Source organism: Theropithecus gelada, chromosome 20, assembly GCF_003255815.1.
Source record: "Theropithecus gelada isolate Dixy chromosome 20, Tgel_1.0, whole genome shotgun sequence".
In the NCBI taxonomy this organism is placed as follows: Eukaryota; Metazoa; Chordata; class Mammalia; order Primates; family Cercopithecidae; genus Theropithecus; species Theropithecus gelada.
The window spans coordinates 4990108-5007351 of record NC_037688.1 but is presented as its reverse complement, the minus strand read 5'-3'; the positions used below and the strand labels follow the sequence as shown (position 1 = coordinate 5007351).

The following is a 17244-nucleotide window of genomic DNA, read 5'->3' as shown; positions in this document are numbered from 1 at the left end:
CAGAGCAGAACTGAAGGAGATAGAGACACAAAAAACCCTCCAAAAAATCAATGAATCCAGGAGTTGGTTTTTTGAAAAGATCAACAAAATTGACAGACCACTAGCAAGACTAATAAAGAAGAAAAGAGAGAAGAATCAAATCGACGCAATTAAAAATGAAAAAGGGGATATCACCACCGACCCCACAGAAATACAAACTACCATCAGAGAATACTATAAACACCTCTACGCAAATAAACTGGAAAATCTAGAAGAAATGGATAATTTCCTGGACACTTACACTCTTCCAAGACTAAACCAGGAAGAAGTTGAATCCCTGAATAGACCAATAGCAGGCTCTGAAATTGAGGCAACAATTAATAGCCTACCAACCAAAAAAAGTCCAGGACCAGATGGATTCACAGCTGAATTCTACCAGAGGTACAAGGAGGAGTTGGTACCATTCCTTCTGAAACTATTCCAATCAATAGAAAAAGAGGGAATCCTCCCTAACTCATTTTATGAGGCCAACATCATCCTGATACCAAAGCCTGGCAGAGATACAACAAAAAAAGAGAATTTTAGACCAATATCCCTGATGAACATCGATGCAAAAATCCTCAATAAAATACTGGCAAACCGGATTCAGCAACACATCAAAAAGCTTATCCACCATGATCAAGTGGGCTTCATCCCTGGGATGCAAGGCTGGTTCAACATTCGCAAATCAATAAACATAATCCAGCATATAAACAGAACCAAAGACAAGAACCACATGATTATCTCAATAGATGCAGAAAAGGCTTTTGACAAAATTCAACAGCCCTTCATGCTAAAAACGCTCAATAAATTCGGTATTGATGGAACGTACCTCAAAATCATAAGAGCTATTTATGACAAACCCACAGCCAATATCATACTGAATGGGCAAAAACTGGAAAAATTCCCTTTGAAAACTGGCACAAGACAGGGATGCCCTCTCTCACCATTCCTATTCAACATAGTGTTGGAAGTTCTGGCTAGGGCAATTAGGCAAGAGAAAGAAATCAGGGGTATTCAGTTAGGAAAAGAAGAAGTCAAATTGTCCCTGTTTGCAGATGACATGATTGTATATTTAGAAAACCCCATTGTCTCAGCCCAAAATCTCCTTAAGCTGATAAGCAACTTCAGCAAAGTCTCAGGATACAAAATTAATGTGCAAAAATCACAAGCATTCTTATACACCAATAACAGACAAACAGAGAGCCAAATCATGAATGAACTTCCATTCACAATTGCTTCAAAGAGAATAAAATACCTAGGAATCCAACTTACAAGGGATGTAAAGGACCTCTTCAAGGAGAACTACAAACCACTGCTCAGTGAAATAAAAGAGGACACAAACAAATGGAAGAACATACCATGCTCATGGATAGGAAGAATCAATATCGTGAAAATGGCCATACTGCCCAAGGTAATTTATAGATTCAATGCCATCCCCATCAAGCTACCAATGAGTTTCTTCACAGAATTGGAAAAAACTGCTTTAAAGTTCATATGGAACCAAAAAAGAGCCCGCATCTCCAAGACAATCCTAAGTCAAAAGAACAAAGCTGGAGGCATCACGCTACCTGACTTCAAACTATACTACAAGGCTACAGTAACCAAAACAGCATGGTACTGGTACCAAAACAGAGATATAGACCAATGGAACAGAACAGAGTCCTCAGAAATAATACCACACATCTACAGCCATCTGATCTTTGACAAACCTGAGAAAAACAAGAAATGGGGAAAGGATTCCCTATTTAATAAATGGTGCTGGGAAAATTGGCTAGCCATAAGTAGAAAGCTGAAACTGGATCCTTTCCTTACTCCTTATACGAAAATTAATTCAAGATGGATTAGAGACTTAAATGTTAGACCTAATACCATAAAAATCCTAGAGGAAAACCTAGGTAGTACCATTCAGGACATAGGCATGGGCAAAGACTTCATGTCTAAAACACCAAAAGCAACGGCAGCAAAAGCTAAAATTGACAAATGGGATCTAATTAAACTAAAGAGCTTCTGCACAGCAAAAGAAACTACCATCAGAGTGAACAGGCAACCTACAGAATGGGAGAACATTTTTGCAATCTACTCATCTGACAAAGGGCTAATATCCAGAACCTACAAAGAACTCAAACAAATTTACAAGAAAAAAACAAACAACCCCATCAAAAAGTGGGCAAAGGATATGAACAGACATTTCTCAAAAGAAGACATTCATACAGCCAACAGACATATGAAAAAATGCTCATCATCACTGGTCATCAGAGAAATGCAAATCAAAACCACAATGAGATACCATCTCACACCAGTTAGAATGGCGATCATTCAAAAGTCAGGAAACAACAGGTGCTGGAGAGGATGTGGAGAAATAGGAACACTTTTACACTGTTGGTGGGATTGTAAACTAGTTCAACCATTATGGAAAACAGTATGGCGATTCCTCAAGGATCTAGAACTAGATGTACCATATGACCCAGCCATCCCATTACTGGGGATATACCCAAAGGATTATAAATTATGCTGCTATAAAGACACATGCACACGTATGTTTATTGCAGCACTATTCACAATAGCAAAGACTTGGAATCAACCCAAATGTCCATCAGTGACAGATTGGATTAAGAAAATGTGGCACATATACACCATGGAATACTATGCAGCCATAAAAAAGGATGAGTTTGCGTCCTTTGTAGGGACATGGATGCAGCTGGAAACCATCATTCTTAGCAAACTATCACAAGAACAGAAAACCAAACACCGCATGTTCTCACTCATAGGTGGGAACTGAACAATGAGATCACTTGGACTCAGGATGGGAACATCACACACCGGGGCCTATCATGGGGAGAGGGGCGGGGGGAGGGATTGCATTGGGAGTTATACCTGATGTAAATGACGAGTTGATGGGTGCAGCAGACCAACATGGCACAAGTATACATATGTAACAAACCTGCACTTTATGCACATGTACCCTACAACTTAAAGTATAATAATAATAAATAAATTTAAAAAAAAAAAAAAAGAAAGAAAATTATGTATTTGGTTGTTTCATAGGTGATCAAAAATACCTGCAAGTGGAAATTATAATTACAGTTTTGAAGGGAATTAAAGATGTTTATCTTCTGAGTAAAAGTACTAATTAGCTCATTGATCATACAAAAAAATTACTAACAACATGTAAAATATTTTTCTCATGAAAATTTCAAAATTAGCATGACAAGACTGTTCTTTCATTTTTCAAAAGACTATTTCAAATTAGTCTACTTGTTTCTGAAATTTGTCCCTTCCTTTACTTTTAAACTAACCCATGTTTATTTAGAATATTGTGGGTTATAAAAGGATCTGAAAGGTAAATCTCCCAAAGATAGATATTTCAATGAAAGAAGAGTATAAGCAGAAGTTAGGATAACCTTTATTCACAGTTTTTATCAATGTTCACTTTAATGGAGCCATTTCCTTTGGGTTTTTGTTTTGTTTCATTTAATTGTTAATTTTAGTTTAGATTCAGAGGGTCCATGTGCAGATTTGTTGCATGGGTATATTTGCGTGATGCTAAGATCTGGGCTTCTATTGATCATATTACCCAGATAGTGAACACAGTACCCAGTAGGACATTTTTCAGCCCTTGCCCTCTTCCCTCTGTCCCTCCCTTCCTCCTTCCTTTTGGAGTCCCCAGTGTCTGTTTCTATCTTTATGTCCATGGGTATCCAGGGTTTAGCTCCCACTTGTAAATCAGAACATGCAGTATTTGGCTTTTTGTTTCTGTGTTAATTCACTTAGGATAATGGCCTCCAGCTGCATTTATGCTGCTGCAAAGGACATGATTTTGTTCGGTTTTATGGCTGCATAGTATTCCACGGGTACCACATTTTCTTTATCCAGTCCACCGTTGATGAGCACCTAGGTTGTTTCCATGTCTTTGCTATTGTGATTAGTGCTGCGATGTACATACAAGTGCAGATGTCTTTTTGGTAGAACAATTTATTTTCCTTTGAGTATATACCCATTAATGGGATTACTGGGTCGAATGGTAGTTCTATTTTAAGTTTTTTGAGAAATCTCAAGCTACTTTCTACAGTGGCCGAACTAATTTACATTTCCACCAACAGTGTGTGCTAAGCCTTCCCTTTTCTCTGCAGCCTTGCCAGCATCTGTTATTTTTTGACTTCTTAATAGCCATTCTGACGGGTGTGAGATGGTATCTCATTGTGGTTTTGATTTGCATTTCTCTGATGACTAGTGATATTGGACATTTTTTCATGTTTGTTGGCTGCTCGTATGTCTTCTTTTGAGAAGTATCTGTTCATGTTCTTTGCCCAGTTTTTAATGGTGTTATTTTTGTTTTTCTTTTTGATTTGCTTAAGTTCCTTATAGATTCTGGATATTAGTCCCTTTTAGAATGCACAGTTTGCAAATATTTTCTCCCATTCTATAGGTTGTCTTTTTACTCTATCGATAGTTTGGGTTTTTTGTTTTTTGGGTTGGTTGGTTTGTTTGCTATGCAGAAGCTCTTTAATTTATTTAGATTCAACTTGTCAATTTTTATTTTTGTTTCACTTGCTTTTGAGGACTTAGCCATAAATTCTTTTCATAGGCACATGTCCCAAAGAGTATTTCCTAGGTTTTTTCCTAGGATTTTTTAGGTTGAGGTCTTACATTTATGTCTTTAATCCATCTTCAGTTATTTTTTATATATGGTACGAGGTAGGGGTCCAGTTTCATTCTTCTGTGTATGGTTAGCCAGTTTTTCCAGCACCATTTATTGAATAGAGAGTCCTTTTTCCTTTGCTTATTTTTCTCAACTTTGTTAAAGATTGTTTGTTTATAGGTGTGCAGCTTTATTTCTGGGCTCTCTATTCTGTTGCATTGGCTTGCCCGTCTATTTTTTACCAGTACCAGGCATTTTCAACCCTCTTTGAAGGTCACCCTTTCATTTATGCTCTCCAGAAGAAACTAAGAATCTGTAACCCATCCCTGCCCAAATGTTGACATTTGGCTTATGTAGTGTCACCATTTGACACTTTTGAGTGTTTGTTATTCTAACAATTACTACCACATATTTAGCTCTTATGTGCCAAGAACTATGCAAAGGGCCATGGATGAGAATATGGGCTCTGGACACAGGCTGCCTGAGTTTGTATTCTGATTCTGCCTCTTACTAAATCTGTGTTCATGGGCAAGGTACTTACCTCTTGGTACTTCCATTTCTTCTTCTGTTAAATGGAGGTCGTAATATAGGATAATAACACAATTGGAGTTATTATGAAGATTAAAGGAGGTAATACATATATAAAACTCATAACTGTTTTGCACATAGTAAACACTCAGTGATTGCTTATTAGTGTCATCATTGTCATCATCATCATCATCATTTAATCTTTACAAGAAAACATTGGGATAGTATGCATTTTACAGATAAAGAAACTGAGGCTAAGAAATCATAAATGACTTTCCCAAGGCCACACTACTAGCAAGTGATGGCCAAGATTTGACCTCAAGTCCTTATGATGGACTTAAGCCCACGCTCCTAAACTGGACTGTGGCCTTAGTAGAAGTGGACTGCTGGTAGCATTTTGGAATGTCATACATGGAATCTAACCTTCTCATTTTGTAGATAGAAAAAATACTGAATTGACTAAGCACCACAGTAACAGACAATCCTGAAAGCAATATCTTTCCCATTGTCCTTTCTGCTGCCCCCAAGCATGGCTTCTTTTCTTAGGAATTCTTTAGAATAGCTTTAATCATTTGCATTTTGATTCTCATCTTCTGCCCAAATATAAAATCCTAGATTGTTAGGATTAAATGAAAGCTTTTGTGTGTAAAGATTTCATTTTAAAATAATATTACTTTACCATCATTTTATGCTTGTTTATTCTAATCAAAATAAGAATGAACCATTTTTCGGTCCTTGCTGCCTTAAGTGTGGATTTTTATATTTACATACGTTTCTGTTCTTTTGATCTTAGGCTTTATTTTGAATGCAGGATTGTACTGACGAAGAGACTAGCAGCCACCTTTCCCTACCTTGTATGGTGGGTGTGAATAAATATATAAAGCAAAAAATAGGATTTTATTTCAGTTTCTTGCTTATTTTTAGAATTCAGATTATGGATTTGAGTTAGCTAGTAGTTTGTCATAATAGGTTAGTTTATTAGTAAAATGAGAGACTATTGACAGAAAAAAGTTTAATCTCTTTCATTTAAATGTGCTAATCTTAAAATGATTCCCCAGTGGAATTTATTTTCTGTTATATTGAGAGCACTCAGAAGTAAACAGACAAAAGAAGTATTAGCCTTTAAGTATCACTCTGCTTGGTAGAAAATGAGAATGTTTAAGCTAATTAGTTATACAACAAGGATATACTAAGTGTTTTTCTTCTATTTTAACACTGTATGTAGGAAATGTGTATAAATTTCCTTCTTCTCAGCTATCACATTTACTCCAAATTTTAAATAATATATGGTTTGATTTTTAAAGATATACCCCAAAATTTTAAAGCACTATTGATAGAAAGATTTCTCTTCATTTTTTCTGACATATGAACATTATAGAAAAGTTATACTGTATCTGTGCATAGTTAAATATACACATATTTATTTTTGGTAAGGAAAGCTAAAATGATTATAATTTCATAGCACATTTAATACTTCATATAAAACAATAGCCATAGAGTTTTAGGTTTAGTCGTAAGAATTTTAAGAATAATCTAGTCCCATCTTCCTCTCCCTGTTCTCTTCCAGACTTCAGAAAGTAAAATAAACAAGGCTGTTGCCATGTGGAATGTTTAGGAAACATTTCCATCATCATCAGGTGACTGGGCTGCAATTGGGTATACTGAGACCCAATCTCAGTCCACCCCATTACTACCCCAACTGACTGAGATAGTCAGCTTTTACCTTGATTCACATATTGGAGAGAACAGAGGAATCTCAGAACAGGAAAAAGAATAGGTCATGACTTTGCTTGATAAAATTCTGAGTTAGGAAAAAAAATCATCAAGGTATAGTAGTTGTCTTATTCCATTGTTGCTTATTGGTAATAGCTTTCCTCCTGGTGGGGACTCTGCAGAGTCAAGGCAGCACAGAGAATCAAATTACTAGGGGGCTGAGCCTGCTAATGTGCTAGCTCAGGCCTCTCTTCATCTTCTTTTTTTTTTTTTTTTTTTTTTTTTTGAGACAGAGTCTCGCTCAGTCACCCAGGCTGGAGTGCAGTGGCGCGATCTTGGCTCACTGCAAGCTCCGCCTCCCGGGTTCACGCCATTCTCCTGCCTCAGCCTCCCTAGTAGCTGGGACTACAGGCGCTCGCCACCACGCCCGGCTAATTGTTTGTATTTTTAGTAGAGATGGGGTTTCACCGTGTTAGCCAGGATGGTCTCTATCTCCTGACCTCGTGACCTGCCCACCTCGGCCTCCCAGAGTGCTGGGATTACAGCCTCTCTTCCTTTTCTTATGGCATTTTGATTTTGATTATCATCTTCTTCCCAAATATAAAATTCTGTGGTTAGGCCGGGCGCGGTGGCTCAAGCCTGTAATCCCAGCACTTTGGGAGGCCGAGACGGGCGGATCACGAGGTCAGGAGATCGAGACCATCCTGGCTAATGCGGTGAAACCCCGTCTCTACTAAAAAAAATACAAAAAACTAGCCGGGCGAGGTGGCGGGCGCCTGTAGTCCCAGCTACTCGGGAGGCTGAGGCAGGAGAATGGCGCAAACCCGGGAGGCGGAGCTTGCAGTGAGCTGAGATCCAGCCACTGCACTCCAGCCTGGGCGACAGAGCGAGACTCCGTCTCAAAAAAAAAAAAAAAAAAAATTCTATGGTTCTCCTCCGATGATAACCCATGTTCTTTGCCATGATTACCCATGAATTCATTAACATATTAATTCATGAATGAGTTAATCCATTCATGCGGGGAGAACCCTCATGACCCAATCACCTCTTGAAAGCCACACCTCTCAATAGTGCCTCATTAGGGATTAAATTTCAACATGAGTTTTGGAGGGGACAAATATTCAAATCATAATGGTAGTAAAAGAATCGGTATACTCAGCAAAATAGAAAAGCATCACTAGATAAGTATCCATGAGATATTATTGAAGCCTGGCAATTATTTGGGAATTTAAATAACAAAAATATTCATATCAATCAGAAAAATAAATAGAATGGTTTTCACCTTGGCAAGAGAAAAACAATCATCCTGAATGTCCTTTCTGATGGCCAAGTATTCACAAAGCTTAAGTTTATATTAAATACAGTGTGATAACTATAGTTAATAACAATATATACTTGAAAATTGATGAGATTTTAAGTTCTCTCAACACGCAGAAAAAATGTTAAATATGTAAGTAAATGCATGTGCTGATTAGCTAGATTTAGCCAGTCCACAGTGTATCCATATTTCTTTTACGTGTGTGTGTGAGACAGAGTCTCACTCTATTGCCCAGGCTGGAGTGCAGTGGCGTGATCTCGGCTCACTGCAACCTCCACCTCCTGGGTTCAAGCAATTCTCCTGCCTCCATCTCCCAAGTAGCTGGTATTACAGGTGCTTGCCACCATGCCTGGCTAACTTTTTGTATTTTTAGTAGAGATTGGGTTTTGCCATGTTGGCCAGGCTGGTCTCGAACTCCTGACCTCAGGTGATGCACCCGCCTTGGCATCCCAAAGTGCTGGGATTACAGGTTTGAGCCACCACGCCTGGCCTATATTCATATTTCAAAACATCACGTTGTAGATCATAAATGTATTTTTTTGTCAATTAAAAATTAATAATTTTTTTTACAAAAATTTAAAGCTAATTTAGTTAACTTTGTGTATCCTTGGTACCATGTCACACTTCCCAGCGTTATGCTATGTCTGACAGTGACTGGCAGCATCTTACAGAAGTATAGCTTTTCTTTTCTGATCATGCTCAAGTTATTTAATAGTATATATTTCTTATTTTTAAAGTTCCACTAAGGCTGTAGTACTTTGTGGACTTGTCTTCAATAATGTAGGTACATTAATTCTATATTTATATGTGCAGAACTTTAAAATCAACCTATATGCTATTTAACATCTGAAGTAGAGTAAGTAAACCCATGTACATATTCATAATTCTTTCATTTATGCCATTTACAAATTAATATTTTGAAGAAATTGTTTATTCCTTCCACATAGTAATATAGATGATATGATCTTTTTTATCTTTTTTTCAATTTGTATTAGCACTTGTTTCACATTGTCATAATTTGGTTTATGAGCATTTTAAAAATAAAGAATTGTAAATATGTTCATGCATGCCATCTATTTTTGTACTATTCAATTATTTTAAAATTCTTAATTTTATTCTCTAAAAGTGTCTAACCTGGTTTATATAATAATTGTTGTATCCTATGATATAAAAAAATGTAGCATTGTGTGTGTTTGTAAAAGATAGAGTCTTGCTGTGTTGCCCAGACTGTAGTGCAGTGCCCATCTACAGGCACAGTCATAGTGCTCTACAGCCTCCAACTCCTGGGGTCAACTAGTCCTCCTGCTTTGGCCTCTCAAGTAGCTGGGACTAACGTGTACCACCATGCCCCACTCTGTATATTTGTGAGAATAATTTCTGTTATGTTAATAATGTGTTCTTCTGAAAAATATAAAGTTATATTCTTCACTGTTTCAAAAGTAAAAAGGAAATGGATTTATAAAAAGTTCAGCCTGTATTTCCAACTTTATATTAATAATGAATCACAAAAGAAAATGTCATTTTATATGTAAATACATTATCTGTCATGTATCTCCTATCTCTTGACAAGTGTAATGAGAAAGCCATTATTTCTGTCTATATTCAGAGTCCATTTTAGCAAGAAATGCAGTTTCAGAGATCCTGTGTAGAAATCTTTCAGCCCTGGGTCTCACATATTAAAAGCCTTGAATTCTATTTAAAACCTTCTACCATTAATTAGTCATGTGATTTGTGGTATTTATAGCTCATTTATGCTACAGTCATCCATGAGTAGATTTTCCAGATGGTGGAAGGAGGCATTTTGACTTGTTCCCTGTGTGAGCTGTCGTGCCACGTTCTACTCTGTAATCAGAAATCACTGATTTATTTTTGTTTTTGAACTCAGAGTCCCAGAATGTATATAGAAATATTTAGCCATTCCACTTACAATTTTTTTCTCCATCCATGGAGCAACATTTGTCAAATTCTAAATTGTTAGTTTCATTTTTCATGACCAAGTGTTTTAGTATTTCCACTGACAACTTTGCAGTGGGTTCTTGAAGTAAGAACCCTGTAGGAAAAGTACTTCTGTCCTTCCAGGAGTTAATGCATTTTTTTACTCTTTTGCCTATGTCATAGGCAGAGTACACCACTGTATTAAATACACAGAATACCACAGTGATAGGGCTAGGTAGGGATAATGGACTCCTTTATGTTTGTTTACTGCTTTAAGTTTTTTTTTCCAAATTCTTTCTTCCACATTTAATCCTTAAAGTGATCACATATGGTAGCTAAGTTTGTTCCTTTTAATCATTTTACAGATAAAAGACAAAGCAAAAGAGATTTAGTTTCTTTTCTGAAAAGTATATATCATTCAATAATTGGTGTGAAACAACTAATGAAACATCCATGTGTAAAAAGTGCAGTACAACTCATAATTGTACATCAAAATAAATTTTAGGTTTATCTAAGTCTTAAAAGTAAAACTAATGCTCAAAAGTACTAGAACAAAACAGGGTGTGGGTGGGGGAAACAGAGTTATATGTGTGTAATGGAAAAGCCTTTATAAAATATAAGCAAAATGTGGAAGCCATAAAGCAAAATATTAATAAATCACAGATAAAGAATAATTTTCTTAATTTTGAAAGGGCTGCTACACACTGGCAGGTAAAAGACCAACAGCGTTATTCATTAGAAAACAAAAAAGAAAACCACAGTGATATACCATTTTCACTTATCAGATTGGCAAAAAATTAAAACACTTGATAATTGAGGTATTGGTGCAACCTCTCTGTGTGATCCAAACTGTGGGCCTCTGCTGGGTGTGGTGGCACACGCCCATAATCCCGGGTACTTGGGAAGCTAAGGCAGGAGAATGGCTTGAATCCAGGAGGCGTAAGTTGCACTGAGCCAAGCTGGCGCCACTGCATTCCAGCCTGGGTGACAGAGCGAAACTCTGTCTCACAAAAAAAAAAAAAAAGATGAGCCTGTGGAGGGGCGGCTCCCTGAAACTCAAGGATTACACAAGGTGAAAATTATTTTTACACTAATACTAAAATATTATTTGACTTTTTCACGTGTTGACATTTACAATGACAAAGCAAAGCAATGGATAAAGCTGCTTCCAGTGTAGCACAAATCAAAGTAGTAGCACCAAACTTCACTAGTATTCATTGTGGTCTTCATCACCATACATTCACAATTTTAAACTGAAGGAGGAGGAGGAGGAAGGGAACAAGAAACATGGTCAGTTTCACTTAGTAATTCTTTTGATGAATCTACAAAAAACAATAATTTTAGTAAGTCTCAACCCTTGAGTATACATCTTTATCATGGTCTGTGTTGGAAAATATGCGTGAAACACATCTGCGTACCAAGTATGTTGGTTGTGTTGACAAAAAGCAGTGGTGAGATTAAGTTGCAAGCTAAACTAGCTACTTCTTAAAATACCATTTCTTACTTGAAAGAACAACTGACAAACTACTGTTATTCCAGCTTCGGTAGTTGATGGACATTTTCTCTAAAATGAATGAAGTGAGCTTGTCACATCAGGAAAACAACTGACAGTATTTGGTGTCAGTGATAAAATTTTAGCTTTCAAGCAAAAATTTGAATTTTGGAAAACTTCTATCTGCAATGAACTGACAGCTTCCCGACATCTAAAGACTTGTGATGAGATTGCAGTGATATCAACAAATGTGAATTTCGATACAGTATCATGAAGTGTATCAACATTTAAAAGGTTCACATAACCAGTATTTTTCAAAGGATCAATGTGTGATTTTACAAAGTCATGCATTTTACACGAATGCATAGATGGATATGAAGCATTCATTCAATGTGCAAGATGGACCAATGGTTTTAATTAACAGAGTAGGGAAAATTCATTGATATGGCTTTGGATTCCTCATTGCAAATAACCGTTAAAAAAAATTACTTGTTGAGTTTGGCGATAGATGGGATAATACCCAGGGTTATCTGAAAAGGCTATTTTAATACTTCTACCAACTGCATTTTTTCTTACTTGTCAAACAAAACAACATGTTACAACAGATTGCATATAAAATCAGTGTTAAAATGTAATTTTATTTTAAAGCCAGGCAGTTCTACTCTTTTTTCAAAAACTTTTTGTTTTGTAAAATGGTTATTTTTCATGAAATTGTTCTTTGTGTTTACATGTAATATATTTACGGTTATTTTAACTTAATAAATATTGAACTATTTCTGTCTTAATTTTTAATACGATAAGTAAGCATAGATATAAGTCACATAAACAAAGCTCTTTGGGGTCTTCAGTTTTTCAGAGTATTTAAAAGTTTGAGAACTATTCCGCTATGGAGCGTAAAATATAAATTTTAATTTAATGTAACAATTGAAACCATGATTTTCATTTTAGGAATTTATACTACAGATATAATCTCACAAAGGTGATATTATTCAAAATTATTCACTGTTGGATTGTTTGGATTATCAAAAGATTGGAAACAACCCAGTATTTGCATATCAGTAGAGAATCAGTTACTGAGATACCTTCATACAATGTAATACTATATTATCTATATGACACAGATCAGATTTACCATTATGAAACCATCTCAAAGATTATTAAGTCAGAAATTTAGGATGCCAAAAAGTGTGTAGAGTACACTACTATTTGTGCAAAATTATATGTAGTATATGTATTTGCATAGACTGTCTTGGAAGGATAGACAAGAAACTGCTATAGTGGTTGCCACTGGAGGGGAGCACAGGATGGAGTAAAACGGCTTTTTTTTTAGTTTCTTCCTGAGATTCTGATTCATTAGATCTGGGCAGGAGCCTAAGAATTCTCATTTCTAACAAGTTCCCAGCTGATTCAGAGGCTGCAGAACCACTGCATTAGAGAAATTGTGGTTAACAAAGTTGGAAAGGTAATCTGGGGGCAGAGCAATGAGTTCTAATTTGCTTAAACAATTCCACAGGTCAGTTAACTTCATTAGACTGAAAATATTAAGAATGCTGAAGAGAATAAGTGATATATGTGAACCTTTTTTATGTGTATCTTTTTTGTTCTCTGCTTAATTAAAAACAAAATTATATATAAAAATTCATTGTAATCCACTTTTATAAGAACAGTAACACTTTAGTTTTGCTTTTAAAATTTAAAATTTTCTCTAAATCAGTTTTAGTTTCTCTAAATCAGTTTTAAACCCTTAATTATATTTCAATAAAGTATTTATATGTTTTAGAGAAGAATTTCATTTGTAATTTGGCTAAAGTTACCATCAAAGGGAAGTTAGCATATGTTTGTTAGTTTAGGATGATCAGTCCTGAAAAAGGCTGATTTTTACACTGTTTTTTGTAAATATAAGTAAATCAAAATGCTGTTCCTTCTGTTGCAGTTTCTCTTGAGTTTTTGAGAAAGAATTTTGGCCTGAAAGAAAACTTGAGATACGTATTTACCGAAGTCCCAAAGAAAAGACAATCCGAAGTTATAAATTCCTGGTTCTTTAAGTACTGTGCCAAGTTCACAGGCCAGCACCTCCATCAGCATGCCCTTCTTTATAATCTACTCACAAAGAGACATTATTTCTCTGAGAATTTGCTTAAAGTAATTCTAGCTCCTAGCCTTGCGCCTCTGATTTTTCCCATATTAAAAATACTTTCTTCCCCAGGCATAACAATATATTAAAACATAAAATATTCCTGTAGTGTGAGATTAAAAAGATACGCAAATTATAAAAGACAAAGAAAGGCTGTGGAAACATTCCAAATGAAAGGAGGCTATTAAGTAACAGCTTTATGCAATTTCTAGTCCTGCACTGTATCCTGTGCTGCAGGGACAAAAATGCTCTACGGGACAACAGGTCAGTGGAAAAAATTGAAATATAGATAGCACATTAGATAAATGCATTGCTTGTGTGTAAATTGTGAATTGTTAACTGTATTGTGGTCATATAAGAGAACATCCCTACTCCTAGGGAATGCACACTGATACATTTAGGGGCAAAGGACCTTAATGTATGTACTTATATACATGGTTCAAAAAAAAATTTATTTCAAAGAGGGAAAGAACACAAATGATTTTGTGAAAGGGGTAAAATGTTAACAATAGGCAAATGTGGTTAAAGGCTTAATAGATGTTTCTTTTACTATTTCTGTTATTGCAACTTTAAGTATAAATTGCTACCAAATACAAAAGCTTTTAAAAAAGTACAGAAAACTGAAATATGTAAATTTAAAAGTTTATCTCCTTTAAAAGAGCAAATTTCCTTTGAAATTGTATTCTTGAAATTGTACTCTCAAAAACCATTTCTGTCATTTCACCTAAATATTTTTTAAAAATAAGGCCAGAGGCAGTGGATCATGCCTGTAATCCTAGCACTTTAGGAGGCCAAGGCAGGCAGATTTCTTGAGGCCAGGAGTTTGAGACCAGCCTGGCCAACATGGCAAAACCCGCATTCTACTGAATATACAAAAATTAGCTGGGCGTGGTGGCGCACGCCTGTAATCCCAACTACTTAGTAGGCTGAGGCATGAGAATTGCTTGAACCCAGGAGCGGGAGGTTGCAATGAGTTGAGATCGTGCCACTGCCCTCCAGCCTGAGCGACAGAGCAAGACTCTGTCTCAATAAATAAATAAATTTTGTGTGTGTATGTGTGTGTGTGTGTGTGTGTGTGTGTGTGTAGCATTTAGAATAGCACAAGAAACACATTTTGTGATTGAGTTTAGTTTTCTGTGACCATATCTATAAAATATTACTGATAATTTATACTAAAATGCATGATTATGCTGTTAACACGAATTAGATATATGTTTACTAGATATTTGTTAGAGCACTTGAAAAAATACCAACCAATTGATTGTCAAAAGATTCATGAGATATATGAAACTACTTGGAAGAAAGAGAAACTAGGGGAAAAGTAAAGTATGAATAAGATTCTAATATGAGCATTTTGTCATTGGGCTAAAAATGAAGGGAAAAACTGTGGTAATGCTCTTCAAATTGTTCTCCCATTGATTTACAGTAGAGTGATTTGGTTTTGATGAAGTCTATGTTATCACTCGAGCCAGTTTGTAAATCACATTTTTGTATTAGTTGTTTTTTACTTGGCTAGCTCTTTTTTTTTTTTAAGCCATGATATATGTTTATCTCTTTGGAAAACCTTCTCCTTTTCAAGTGTTCCTGCCTAGAATTGCATTTTTATCTGTCAACCTACGTAATTCTCAGTAGTCCAAATCTATATGTTGCCAAATTACAGATGTACAGATGTTCTCTACGTGTTTTATTATTAATTCAACTATTGTATTTAATGTTGCACTCCTCTAAGGCAGAGTTTATCATCATAAATGGTATTAATCATGAGGATCCTAAGTAATCAAATCATGAAATTAAATGAAAAATCATTTTTTACTTTGTTGTGCATTTTTACTTTTCCATGCTGAAGTCAGTTTCCATTGGCTAGATTTTAATTCCACTCAGCCTGAAATTCTTTTTTTTTCCTTTTGAATACATTATTGGAGACTCGATAGGCTTTCAATAATTACATAGCTCTCAATACGTAAGTATGCTTCACTAAATATATAATGAAGCATATTTCTGTATTAATAATCCTTTTATTTTCTTCCAAGTGTATATACTACCTCAGGCACAAGTTAAATAATATAGTAAACAATAGCAAATAAATCAGTGATTAAAACAATACAAAATCAGTCCCCAAATTAAAAAGCTAAGTGATTGTGCATTGTGAATGTCCACATAAAGAGACTTAACTCTGGAACATCAAAATCTGTAAACCCCATCAGGTAGTGGGGACATTAGATGGGAGCGAGCACTAGAGGAGCTGACTCCTCAGTAACCTCAGTAACTTACTGACTTCCTCTGTAACCTCACCTCTATAGGCCTTAGCTAAATACTGTGCAGCTTTGTAAAAAACGGTCACTTGGAAAGGATATCTATATTCCCTTCATTTGCTTTTTCATTGATAAAAATTTATTGGTGCTTTTAAGAAGCCAGAGTGCTGAGAACTTTATAACTATTGGATCGAAGTTCATCCAGAATAAAGGCTCTTACGTGTGTATAAAGATAAGAGTCTCACATTTAAAATACTCCGTATAATAATGGACTACCATTGATAATGCTTATTTTTCTCTTTGATGGCAGCAGTGATAACTACTTAAATAAGTCAAAGCTACATTTTACAAAATTGATGATTTTAACATTACAGGCTGAAATGGGGGCTCTTACTAACACTATACATTTTCCTTTTTATAATTTCAACTTTTATTTTAAATTCAAGGAGTCCATATGTAGGTTTGTTACATGGGTATATTACGTGATGCTGAAGGTTGGGGTATGACTGATCCCATCACCCAGATAGCATAGGACCCAATAGTTTTTCAGCCCTTGCCCCCCTCCCTCCTATAGAAATACTTAACCACACAGAAGTGTGCAATTTAGAACAAGACATAGTCCAGATAATCAGTTGCAAGAGCCAGAATATGAATAAAATCATATTCATTTTGAAGCCACGTGTCAAATTCTTCTGTTTTATCCAGATTGATGTAGACTTTGAACAAATAATAAATGTAATATACCATACAAGAACACTTTATTTTGTGACTATTAATGGACTCTTGAAGTTTCTTTTGGCAGATGGAGATGGACACATGGATCATTTACTACCAGGCTGTGAAGATAAAAATTGCCAAAAGAGTACCATCTACTTAATGAGATCTGGGACAAAGCAGGTATATCAAGTTGCTTTTTAATGTAAACTTTTTTTTATGTGCTTGGAAAAAAATCTTCAAAGGTTAGAAAAGTTACCTGTAGAATCAGAACAGAGGGAACCCCAAAATTAAGTTACCAACTTCCTCATTTTAACTTAATGAAATGCATTTGAATCTATTATTTTTTAATCTGTTGAGGGAGGAGCATTGTTATAATTATTTCTGGTGAAGAAAACCCATTCTGGATACTATAATTAAATGATCTTTTAGCTTTTTATATGCCAGGAATATGGCAGAAAACACTATAATGAAAGGTTACATAGAAGAACATTATAT

The 17244-nt window shown here is 35.6% G+C and overlaps 1 protein-coding gene across 2 annotated transcripts in view; it reads left to right on the top strand.

Annotated features, from left to right (window-relative positions):
• Positions 1-17244, top strand: part of ITFG1 (integrin alpha FG-GAP repeat containing 1) — a 307787-nt gene that overhangs the window by 144717 nt on the left and 145826 nt on the right. For both annotated transcript variants that reach the window (XM_025371411.1, XM_025371410.1), the window contains exon 9: positions 16835-16929. In XM_025371411.1, the coding sequence (XP_025227196.1) occupies positions 16835-16929 (95 nt within the window). The remainder of the gene's footprint in view (positions 1-16834; positions 16930-17244) is intronic.